Source organism: Mirounga angustirostris, unplaced genomic scaffold, assembly GCF_029215605.1.
Source record: "Mirounga angustirostris isolate CCGP_5_RB_7025 unplaced genomic scaffold, mMirAng1.0.hap1 SCAF_3, whole genome shotgun sequence".
Taxonomy (NCBI): domain Eukaryota; kingdom Metazoa; phylum Chordata; class Mammalia; order Carnivora; family Phocidae; genus Mirounga; species Mirounga angustirostris.
This window is the reverse complement of record NW_026991711.1, coordinates 68058720-68070991: the sequence shown is the minus strand read 5'-3', so window position 1 is coordinate 68070991 and position 12272 is coordinate 68058720. Positions and strand designations below refer to the sequence as shown.

The 12272-nt window shown below is 41.2% G+C and overlaps 1 protein-coding gene across 14 annotated transcripts in view; it reads right to left on the bottom strand.

Annotated features, from left to right (window-relative positions):
• STARD13 (StAR related lipid transfer domain containing 13) overlaps positions 1–12272 on the bottom strand; it is a 521208-nt gene that overhangs the window by 82429 nt on the left and 426507 nt on the right. Inside the window, exon 1 of one of the 14 annotated variants that reach the window (XM_064586212.1) lies at positions 2284–2573. The exons of the other annotated variants lie outside the window; for them this stretch is intronic. Coding sequence (XP_064442282.1) covers positions 2284–2347 — 64 coding nt within the window. The 5' untranslated portion in view covers positions 2348–2573. Of the gene's footprint in view, positions 1–2283; positions 2574–12272 lie in introns of those variants that run through there. 14 annotated transcript variants of the gene reach the window in all.

The following is a 12272-nucleotide window of genomic DNA, read 5'->3' as shown; positions in this document are numbered from 1 at the left end:
CAGTAACAAATCGATGGCAGGACATCTCACGCAGCTTAGAGGCCTTCCAGATGTGCATTTGGAATAGTGCTGGGAGGTCAGATTTGGTCCAGAGTCACTTTCAATCTGGAAGGCTCTGGGAGGGGGCGGGGATTTTCTGCTAATGAGCAAAAAGGGTTAGATCTCCTCAGGAACAGATCTGAGATCTCGTTCGGGCTGGACCACCCAAATCTCCCTGGATATGCCCCGGAGGAAACCCAACTCCCCGAGGCTACCCCAATCACACCCCCAAAGGAATCATCCAGCTAGTCCTTAATGGCACCGCTGGAGAAGTGGGTCCACTTTTAATTAGGTAGATTAATGCCTCTCATGAAGCATCACCACACTCAGCTATGATGACTTTGGTTCTCAGGGGCAGAGGGAAAGTGTGTGACATCCCGGGTGACTTCCTTCAGGCACTAGATTTAGTTGGGTCTGCTAGAAAGCCCTCCCCTTTACTATGCTTCAAGGTTCTCTTTCCTTGAAGGTGTAGCTTGTTGGGCAGCTCCTCCAAGAAGTCTTCCCTGAACATTTCTAACACTTATGGTCTCCACTATTCCATGATTTCTGGCCATCTTGAATTGTTATTTGACCTGTCGAATGTAACCATGACTTCCATCCATTTATAGACTTACAGTCTCAGCAGAGTGAATCTGTAAATAGTAGGGGCTCAGTATAGGTTTGTGATGATCGTGGCTGTTACGGCTGTTAATAATTAACATAAAAATAAGCCTGTATACGGGCTGCTGCTGATTCAAAGACCTCGTTCATTTCTAGAGCTAGGAGAGTAGACAGACCTGGCGGAAAGCAATGAATGTCTTTAATGGATAAAGGGAAGGCAGGAACAGATAAGGGAAAGGAGACAGCAAGCCGAGACCAAAAGCTTTTCAGAAAGGCAGTGTGGCAGTGGAGAGCCGCATGGAGAGGGGCTTACTGGAGGGGTCCCTGAGCAAACTGTGTTGCATCTTAAAGTCTCAGTTTCCCATCTGCAAAATGTGTACAACGTCACCTATACTCTTCAGAGCAGCTGTTAAGGCTGTGAACAGAAACTCCCCAACAAGCAAGGCCAATTCCTTTACCGCTGCAACCCTGGTCCCTGGCACACGGCTTTGGATTTCACGTTATGTTTACATTTGCTGAACAAAATGAACTATGTGAATTGTCCAGGAGCAGACACTTAAAAACTGGAGCTATTATTATTGACTAAAATGAGCAGTTTTCACGTTTTTTCCACTGATACACTCCAATGGCAGAAGAAAATAAAACAGATACCCCCAATGGATTTATTTGACATTTCTGCCCTAGAGAGGAAGAACATAACATGCCCATACTTGTTTTAAAGCAAAAAAACTTCACTCAAATTTTAAGAAAACTGATGCCCCAAGAAGATGTACCACCCTCTGGCTTCTTATCCTGCTGGACATTCTGCCAGGCTGCAGAAGCTCGGGTGTACATTTAAAAGAGAAATCTCATTTTTAGAGAGGTGGTTTATTATTACTGTTTACTAACAACCTCCCTGAGCACTAGAAAGCATGAGGTTCAGGCAATTCCAAGTGCACTCAAGCTACAGGAACGTGAAGTTGGACCTGGAGTCTGACTGAAAGGCACAGGAGATGCACAGGCCACACGGAGCTGACTGTCGGCCAGGTTTAAGACCACAGGATGGAGGCAGAGTCTCTGCTCGGCGACATAAAGTGCTGGCTTAGAAACAAAAGGACCTCCTTAGCTCTATTTCCATTATATAGCAGGAGATCTTATGTTCTGATGGCAACTTGTGCATTTTATTCAGGAACGCACCCCACGTCCTGCAAAGATAGCCTCAGAGATGGAACCCAGACTTCATTCCTCATCTAAAAGTCCGGCGTGGCTCTCAGCCCCAAAATAAAATCCCAACATCTGGGGACAGCATACAGTTCTTGAGTTCCATGTGGGTCCCTGGCATGTCTGTCTGTGTCTCAACTGGCAACAGTGCCCGAGACACCAGGGGTACTGAACACCTCTTGGCTCCCTAAAACAGCCACCTCACCCCACTCCCATCTGCTGCTCGCTGTAGGAACTTGGCCTTTGTTTGGCATGACTTTCTCTCCCTTCATCTGACTAGCTAATTCTTCTTCCCCCCCCCTCTATCTCTGTAATTCTCAGCTCTAGTTTTACCTTCTTTGCAAAGTCCTTCCTGCGAAGACCACCCGCTCCTGGCACCCACATGAGAAAGGCTGGCCCCATCACGCGTCTGCACCCTCTCTGTGCTTCCCGCCCAGCACTTACCCAGCGCCGGGATTTTTGCTTTACTCTGCTCTCCTGTTACCCTCCGCCAGCATTGTCTTCGCATATCCCGCACCAACCAAGGGTCTCGGTGAACGTTTGTGTGGCAAACCGAGGAAGCTTCCAGTATAGAGGCTCAAAGAACTTTATAGAGCAAGGAGTAAAAAATAGTCCTCTCTAATGCTTCCGGCCACTGACAGTGGAGAAGAACCTCACTGCTCCCCAGTGACCTGTGAAGCATCAGGGAAGATTCCAAACCTCCACACTTCCTTTGCTCATTGTTTTCATTCACATTAAAAAGGAACACCATGGATTTGCAACACCGCCTCAAAATAAAGTCACGGGGAGAAAGGATTCCATTTGGAACAGAAAGAACCGCCCATTTTCTAATGTATCAAACCCCTCAATATAACTGAAATGTAAGGTGGAGTGTGTCCCACTTACTCACATTATCAACAGGGTCTTTGAGTAGCAAACACAACTCTCTTCTCATAAAGAACCAGCTCAAGAGTTATATTATGATTCCAGTGGTTAATCTTTTATTTGAAATTTCCAAATCTTTCCTTACATGCCCTTTAAGAAGATAAATACCGTTTTTGAAACATTCTGCAGTTGACTACAAATAGCAAAGACAATGTTTCTAAAGGACTTCCTCCTCCTTGGTGCAAAGAGTACCCTCATAGCACCATGCAGTTGGTAATGAACCCATGTTCGTAACCTTGTTCAAATTTTACTCCTGTCTTGTCAAGTGTGGTTTCTATTTATAGTCTAAACAGTATATTATTTAGATAGCCCACCACCTCACTTATTTCCTAACACAATAATGGTGTCATCAAATTTAGAGTATTTAAAATTAATAATCCCCGAAGAGGAAAAACAAAAAAATCATACGTCTTCGGTTTATTGAATTCTAGGTTTTGAAATTCTCTTCGTCATAATGGTTTCTATTAGCAAAACCCAGATTGCACTAAATTGCGGATAAACTCTGCCAGAAGCCTCCTCTATGAAACTCTGCTTCAGGGATTTACAACCATTCTCCTTAGGCTTCCTATTGATAACTCTTTGTTCCCAGTCACGCTGTGAAAACAGACGGGGAAGAATTCACAGCAGAGCTTTGAGATGCTTGTCTGGGAAAGTGGGGGAGTATCACTCTTGCTGATGTCATGGTCGTTTCTGAAATTCCAGGCCTGGCCACTCTCCCATCTGGGCTACTTTTCTAATCTGGAATTCTCTCTCCCAGCCTTCCTTCACTACCCACTCACCTGACTCCTGGGGGAACCATGAGTCACTTCCTGTCCTTTAAGCTTGCCGCTAAACTTCCCCTTCTGAGCCTTGGCCTGGGGGTGTGATAAGGGGCACTGGGAGGGAGGGGGTTGCCTGGAAGGCAGGCAGAAGGGAGACAGGAGTCCCACCCTGCCCATATTAGAGAGTGAGTTGCTAAGGACGGCTAACTCCCGATTTTTTTTAGGAGATAATTATTAGCATCACAGTACTGACCTGACTTGGGCATTTTTTTAAGAGTTGATTTATCTCCTGATTCCACTCTTCACCTCTCCACTGCTTATTTGCCACTTCAGAAAGGGTGGTGGGTAAAATAAATAAAAAGCAACTTCCTCAATCTTATATTCATGAAAAGTCCGATTGGGCAAATCCGGGACCTAATTAAAAATAAGTGGTCAGACGGGCATGTATTTTATTGAGGCTGGCCTCCTTATTTGTCCCTAATATTAATAAATTGGATCTAGTACATGAGTCTTAGCTTTCCAGGTCAGTTTTTAATAAAAGGATATTTTTACTATGATATTTTTTTAATTAAGTTTTTAAAAAATAACACTGTAGAGGGACACTAAGTATGTATTTCACAAACCTGTGGGCGGCCTATGAATGCCAGCCTCCCTTGGAGGTAGGCCATGGGGAGAAGTTCTGTGCAAAGATATGTGATCACTCACATGCCCTATGATCTACCACCCCTTTGCCTTCTCTATCCATGAGTGGTTGTGCCAATGGCCAGGTGACCACAGGACCTCAGAAGCTGCATGTTGAGATGGGAGGAGATCAGTCGGCCTAGATCTGGAGTAGAGCATCTTGTCTCGGTGTAAATGGGAAACAAACTTTTAGCTGGTTGTCAGGATAACATTTTGAGGACAGGGACTTCTGCCTTATTTGATGTTGAATCCACAGTGGCCACCTTAGGCCCAGAAAAGAGTAGGTATATAGCCAGTATTTATGGAATAATGAATGTTGAATGAGCCCTAAGAATATGCACATGAAAAATCGAAGTGCACACAGAGAGTTAATTCTGAGAAAAATTTCTGAGGATCCTTTGCTATTACGTGCGCGTGCACACACACGTACGTGCACGCTCACACCACACACACACACACGTGCACGCGCAGACACACTCAACCTCCCTCTAAATATTACTCAAAGCTCTTGTAGTTTTTTTGTCCACTTTTGTTTTCATGGAAACCATCCAACTTTCAATACACACCACACTAAGATACATTGTGAAACAGTTTCTTTTGAAAAAGATTCAATTCCAGCCCCTTCACCCCTGCCCCTGAAAATAAAGCCCATCCCAGTTGTCCCAACAGGTTTATTTCACTGCTTATCAGTTTTAGAGAATCAAATATGTTTCAAAAACAGTTTGGGGTTATCCAGACTTTAATGGCAGATCCCCCAAGGGGATACTGACTGGTGGGTGGGTTTCTTTGTTCAGAGTTCCCTTCATGAAGAAACTTCTTGCCCCTATGGGACTCCTCTGTGAAAATGACAGATGGTTGGATACTTTGCCTTGATAACAGAACACACAAGTCCCTTATACATTTGTATTTCTTTCTTTTTTTTTTTTTTGATGGTTTTATTTATTTATTTGACAGAGACAGCGAGATAGGGAACACAAGCGGGGGCGGGGGGGAGAGGGAGAAGCAGGCTCCCCGCAGAGCAGGGAGACCAATACGGGGCTTGATCCCAGGACCCCGGGATCACGACCTGAGCCGAAGGCAGACGCTTAACGACTGAGCCCCCATTTGTATTTATTTTCTAACTAAAGTTGATTTCTAGGCTAAAGGCTATGAAGTGGCATTTGTTGTTTCCTGTTTAAACTAGTTGTGACTAGATACTGGAACTATATCGTGTTTGTTGGGGTAAGTCAATAACAATTCCACACCTTGTATTTATGCTTCTTTTTGTCATTTAAAAATGTTTTGTTTCCTTTCTTTTTATGGTCTAAAAAGTAACATGAGGGATAGCTTGAAATAAAATCATAAGAAAGAGTTACAAATCAAAATTTTAGAAAATTCTTTTGTATATTGGCAAGAAGTGATAGTAAGCATATTTATAAAGTGGTTGAAATCTCCAAGGTGGCTGTATCTTCTAACACTAGTATTAAAAGGCTAGTTATAAGAAGCAAAGAGGAAGTGGGAATGGAAGGAAGAAGGAGGGAAGGAAGGAAGGTGGAAAGAAGAAGGAAGGAAGAAAGGAAGGAAGGGGAGGGAGGGAGGAAGAAAGGGAAGGAGGGAGGGAGGAAGATAGGATGGACTCCAACAATAAGTCATCTTGTCAGATTACCTAAACAAATCTCTGGCAGGCGCCCATAGGGTTAATCTAGCACTAGTATTCCAGGACACTTCTATTTGGTTATCTGGTTGCTGTATATGAACCTCCTTCTAACAAAGAAGGAACCTGCTGCTTACCTTTCCTGCTGTAATATTGGTGCCCTTATGATGGACAGTGCCCAGTTTATAGCTATTTCTCAAATCAGAAACTTGGACACATTTCTCAATTTCACGTTTCTAAATACATTCTTTTTGCTTGGCTCAATCCATCTCCCATCTACAAGATGGTTCTCTGCACCCTTTACTCCCTGTCCTTGTCCTGTCCTGGGTATTCTGGATTTCTAGCAGGAGTTCAATAAAAGTCACTGATGGAAAGTCTCACCTTACTTTCAACTTGAATCCACCTTAAATCAAACTACTATTGCACAAATGAGGATTCCAAATCTAACTCTAGATTTATGTTTATTTTAAAATTTAGCTTCCTAACCCCCCTCTGGGGAAAAACAACCTTCTCACTGTACTAGGTACCATGTGATCACCTAGCAAGTTCACATTAACTGATGAATAAATATTTGGCTAAAGTTCATTATGGTTAATGAATGCCTGTTTGGGCTTTATTTGGGCCCTGAACCTGGTTTATTTCCAAAATATCTTAAGGATTTACAGAGATAGGCATGAAAACAAAACTCTAAATGCTTTTAAGCCTGTGGCTCTTAGCACCACCACTGTGATAGACCAAAAATAAAGGGCATACCTTTGAAACACTGCACCCATTTCTCCATGTGCCCACTATAAATTACATGCTCTTTTAAAAAAAAATCCAAGAATTCAAAAACAAAAAAGCAGTGTTACTCCTATGCATTTTTTTCTAGAATATTTTTATTTTACCCCTCAGACCCTTCTCCCAACATGTCCCAATGCTCATTTGAATACAATTTTCAATGGGAAACAGCACGCTAAACCTTCCAAACAAGCGGAAAACTATCCCCTAATACCATGGGAGAGGGTATTAGCTATTGGCAGAACAAAATGACTTCACTGCCTTAGTACTGAAATTAGTGGGAATAATATAACAATTTCTCTTCACACACAAATGGCTAGGATCACACCTAAAACCCCCTGGCTTCTAACATGAAAAAGGAGAGGAGGGGGAATTGAACTTGGATTGTACAGTCACCTCTATACACACCATCAAGAATGCAGAGAAAGGACTGTTAACTGGTAAGTTTCAACACTAAGAAACTCACGTTTCCAAAAAGACTTTGGAACTTAGTAAACAATTCGAAAGGTATATTTATTTTAATAAGTTATGACACAAACAGGTACTAAAGTGAAGTCACCGCGTAAAAACAAAACAAAACAAAACAAAACCAAACCTCCCCAAAAACAAACTGTTCACACGATTTTCAGCGTTTTAAGTGTATTTTTCTAGGGGAAGCTTTGATGATTGGCCCACAGTGGGTTATTAGATAGTAAGCAAAGTCATTTCTGAATGCTTTTAATTTAACAAACTATTTGCTTGGTCATAGTCCATCTATTGCTGTTACCAAGAGGTTTACACATATTCCCTTTTAATTTTTTTTTTTTTTTTAGGAAAGAAATGTACATGTTAGAAATATATTAGAAATTAGGGGGGAGAAAAGAGAGCCTGCAGAGGGCAGAGGCTTTTATAGAACAATCTGTTGCTCCAGAGGAGAGTCAAGAGATGCCCAGTGAAACCAAAGTGACCAGCTAGCTGTGTGACCTTGAGCAGCACTTTAACCTCCCTGATCCCAGGCTTTCGCCAGTAAAACGAGGCCTCTTTTAGAGTCTTTTAATGCTCTAAAATCCTATGATTTGAAAGATAAACTGTTACGTTGACAGTATCTGAAATCAGTGAGAGCAATGCTATTTTGGAACAATGTCACAGGACTCCAGAGAAGATAAACTGTACCTAGGTTCCGGCTACACGATTGTAGACAAGAGCCACGCCCATGCTCACCGAATCCAAGAAACCCGTATGAATGTTGTAGGAAAGTTAAGGTCAGTCTACACTTTGATGCTAGGAAAGTATTGTTGACGAGCTCTAATCCAAATGGTTTATATGATTTCATATTGTGGTCTCTGACATAGCAAGAGAAACATCCTGAGAAAACACAGTCTCAGCTGCTGTGTCTTTGTCCCGGACATCATCCCCAACTGGTTCCTTTTTTTCAATTTTATTCTTAAATGCAACATTTTTGATTGCTCTCTTTTTTATAATCCAATTCTAACAAAGACAAGAAGACAGGATTCTGACTGGAGGCAGATGAATAAAAGTGCACTTTTTAAGGCAGCCAGTTATTATAAGACAGTTATTAAAATGTCTGGGTAAATGACCTCATACTGCACTCAGCCTGCAAATCAGCCAGGCAATCTGGCACTTGGTGCATATGGCTTTGGACTGCTTTCTCTGAAATCAAGTTATAGGAATCTGTGAACTGAAGTCCTTTTTTCCAGCAGTTTCCACAGCACCTGACACAGTGTCAGGCACATAGCGGCAGGGTAAGGTTTGTTGGCAATTTGCTAAATAACTATGATGGAAAAGGGAAAAAAAAAATTCTAGACTGTGTGAAAGCTTTAGGCATCTTGTAGTTTGACTAGAGATAAACATTTGCTATAACAGGAATATTTACTAAACAGGGAATAAGCTACTTAGAGGCTAATTTGCTTCCATTATTCTTTAATTTGTTAATCATAATCATGTACACTTGTTATTGGAATTTGTTTTCCTAGAAATAAATATTATCACTAGAATACTGCAGGGGTTTCTTTTTGTTTGTTTGTTTGTTTGTTTTTTTGGAAGCACATTCAGGAATGTTCTCCCTGATATAAATTGCATAAGGAAGGCTTACAGGTCCATTTGATTCTTGTTTTAATTCTCTCATATGCCATTCAAATATTCTGTTAGAAAATATCTGCACTGTCATTGTTAATATCATGTACTAGCCATGATGCTAAATGTGTTAGGCTTTTATATACAGTGACTCATTTAATCCTCATAACAGCCTCTAAAAAGATATTATCTTCCCCATTTTATGGAGGAAGAAACTAAGGCACAGGGAGGTTAAATAAGGTGTCAAGGTCACACAGTAGCGATGCTATATGTCATACCAAGGGTTTCTGCTCCAGTTCTAGTCCTCACAACCATATGGGAATACATAGAAAAATCAAGCAAAGCATTTCCACATCTTTTTGCAAGAAGGTCGGGTATAAATTATACATAAATAAGCAACTAAAGAAGACAAAAACATCTACTCAGATAATTTCCCTATTTATTCATTCATACCTTAATCAGCCATTAAATGTGTATGTCACCACTGCACCAGACAACATGAGAGATAGAAACAGAGGTCAACAGAGGCAGTGCTTAAACTCTGATGAAAATGAGGGTTGTTAGTGATAAAAAAGAGGAGAAAAAATGGATTATCATCAAGCAATATTTCCCCAAAGGAAAATATTCCTTGTGGAAGGTTCTAGGTGGAAACTCTAGGTTCCTGGCAAAGCAAGGGCTCTAAGAGCTGTGGGAGAGGTGGGCAGCAGTAAAATGAGGGCAGTGTTGTTGTGGGACATAATCCAGACCAAGCACAGCATTAAGCCCTTCACCCTCTGAGCTCACGCCTCCCGCCATTTTGGAGAAGAACAGTAAGAAAGCACGCACACAACCGGTGACAGGGCTGGCATTCACACCCAGATCCTTCCGAGCCTGAGCCTTCCACCCTTCCAGGACCCCACGCGGCTCAAAGTCCTCTTGCTGCAGGGTGTCCTCCACTGTTGCACAGAGCTTTTGGTGGGAAAACAGGAAACCAAGAGAGGACCCCAGCGTGGGGGGCGGGGGGCGGGGAAGAGAGACAACGGGCATAGATCAGGAAAATGAATAGGGAGGTTTATCCAGCAATCTGTACTGTTAATTAAATTTAGCTATCTATCAGCTAAGTACTCTGTGGCTCCATGGTGATTATCAAGCCAGTCAGAATCTCAACTGGGACCTGATTACTAAATTTAATAGGATTATGCTTTTTTTCCTCTCCGAACTGAAGCAAAAAAGTTCCTTTCAGCTGAGGTTTTCATGTTGTTGCTTTTTTTCTATTAGTAAGCAGTCCAGAATTATCCCAGAGACCTCAAAGATTGTTAGAGCTCCTTTTCACTTATTTAGGGAAAAAGACAGAATTCTTGCTTGGTAGAAGCAAGAACACAGAAACACGCTGGCCATTCTTGCCTCAGTCTGGACTTAACATTCAATGAACTCAACTCAGCAGAAAAGCCACAGGAATGGGGCCATGAACACAGCCCATGCCTAATAACTGGATAGATAAATAAATAAATAAAAATTTAATGACTTTCGAACCATAAATATACTTCACTTGTAAAAACAGGTATTACCTTAAAATTGCGTGTTAAATGAATTTTTGTAAATAGATCTGAATTTAAATACGGGGGGCTAGTTAATACTTCATTTTAGAAATATTCTGCTATGAAATCCAGTTTACTATGGAGACTAGCCTTTTCACTTTAAAAAAGTGTGTTGGCTGAATCTTAACCCTGATTTATGGATCTTGTGAATGCAGATTCTTTTATGGTAAGAATACATAAAGTAGGTTAACCAGCATTTGTTTTAGGCTTGGAAGTATATTTATATTTAAGCATCATATTTTAAAGTATTTAGCACAGAATGAAATTGCTTTAACATAAACTAGATATAATCTGTCTGGGTTGTTAATAGAAAACTTTTCAAAAGTCCATAATGTTTTGTTCGTTTGGGGCAGAACGTAGGACAAATTCAAAATTGTGAAGAATTAAGATGGAAAAAAAAATGGTTCTCAATTCCCAGATCTGGGCTTCTTTTGGAGAAAGTGAAAATGGATTATTATTATTTTTTTAATGATAAATGAATGATAAAGTACTCTTTAAAAAGGAAATTATGCATGCTGTTAGTCATCTTAAAAAATGACCATAGCTACTATAGAGACTTTGATTCACATTTGTCCTGGGGATACAGTCCCCTCTTGTATAAACACATATGCATACCAATATATTATGTGAACTGCAATCTTGTAGTGACTTCAAGGAAAAATTTGTTTTTATAAAAGAACTCATATTTTCCCATGCTTTGTTACTTCTTATGCAAGAACTTTTATGAGATTCTAGTAAACTGTTTTATTTATTTTCCTTTGTTCTTCCCTTCTTCCTGGAAGAGAACATTATCTGGATGTAATCATGCTGAAGGAGAATACATTCTGATGAAGATGATTTAAATCAATGACCAATTAAGATGCCTAATCCTGCCACCACTTAGGATATGGCAACTTAATTCTACTGGGTCAACACATTCATTTATTCTAATGCGGTCTACGTTCCCCCACGGCAAGAACGGCTATTTCAGTAACCTCCTATTTCATCTCTGCAGATTTGGCCACTCTCTGTAACTCAGCTGACTGAAGTTGAAGCTTGTAGCAACAGAAATACACTGTGTAAATCCCTGGCCCACCTCATCAAAATCCCCAGAGACCATGTTTTGCTCTCAGCATACCACCCCATAACCCGCTAAATCGTTCACTGAAGTATCAGTAAGCCTGTCTGGTGTTCCAGCCACCTGGAGCTGACAAATATTTTCCTAATATGAGGGATGCCATAGCAACCAGATTTGTGGCGTGGATATAAACCAGGCATCGTGGGGCCACAATTTAAGGTGGGAGGCAGACTTGCAGCACCCACAATAGTATTATTGTAAAGAGTGTCCTGAGAACTCAAAATTCAGTATTTGGGGGAAAAAAGTTCTTTAGACACAAGGATGGAAATTACCCCAGACCCTAACAGAAGGAAGGCAGTAATTAAGACTGAAAAGAGCTTGTGTTTCAAATCTATTTCTTACAAGCAGTGCCACCTTGGATATGTTAAGGAAGCTCTCTGAGCTGCCTCAGTTTTGTCATCTGTAAAATGGAGATAATCACCCTCCTTCAAAGGATGGTGAGGATGTGAGGATGAAATGGGCTGATGATATCTGTACTGTGGTTGGCAAATGGGGAGCATATAATAACAATAGCTTTTATCATTAGGTTAAGGAGGGAAGCGATGGATATTTCAGGACACAAGGCCAATGGTCTCCAAAACAGCATGCAGATGAGTTATTAGAAATTCCTATCTGTGTTCAAATATTTTAAGTATTTTTTTTAAGATTTATTTATTTATTTGAGAGAGAGAGCACAGCAGGAGGGGCGGAGGGAGAGGGAGAGAATCCTCAAGCAGATTCCCCGCTGAGCACAGAGCCCAGATCCCAAACCCTGAGATCATGACCTGGGCCGAAACCAAGAGTTGGCTGCTTAACTGACTGAGCCACCCAGGTGCCCCAGTAATTCAGATATTTTGAGAAATAAATTGTTATGCCAGCATTCATTGTCAGGATTTGATACAAGGTAC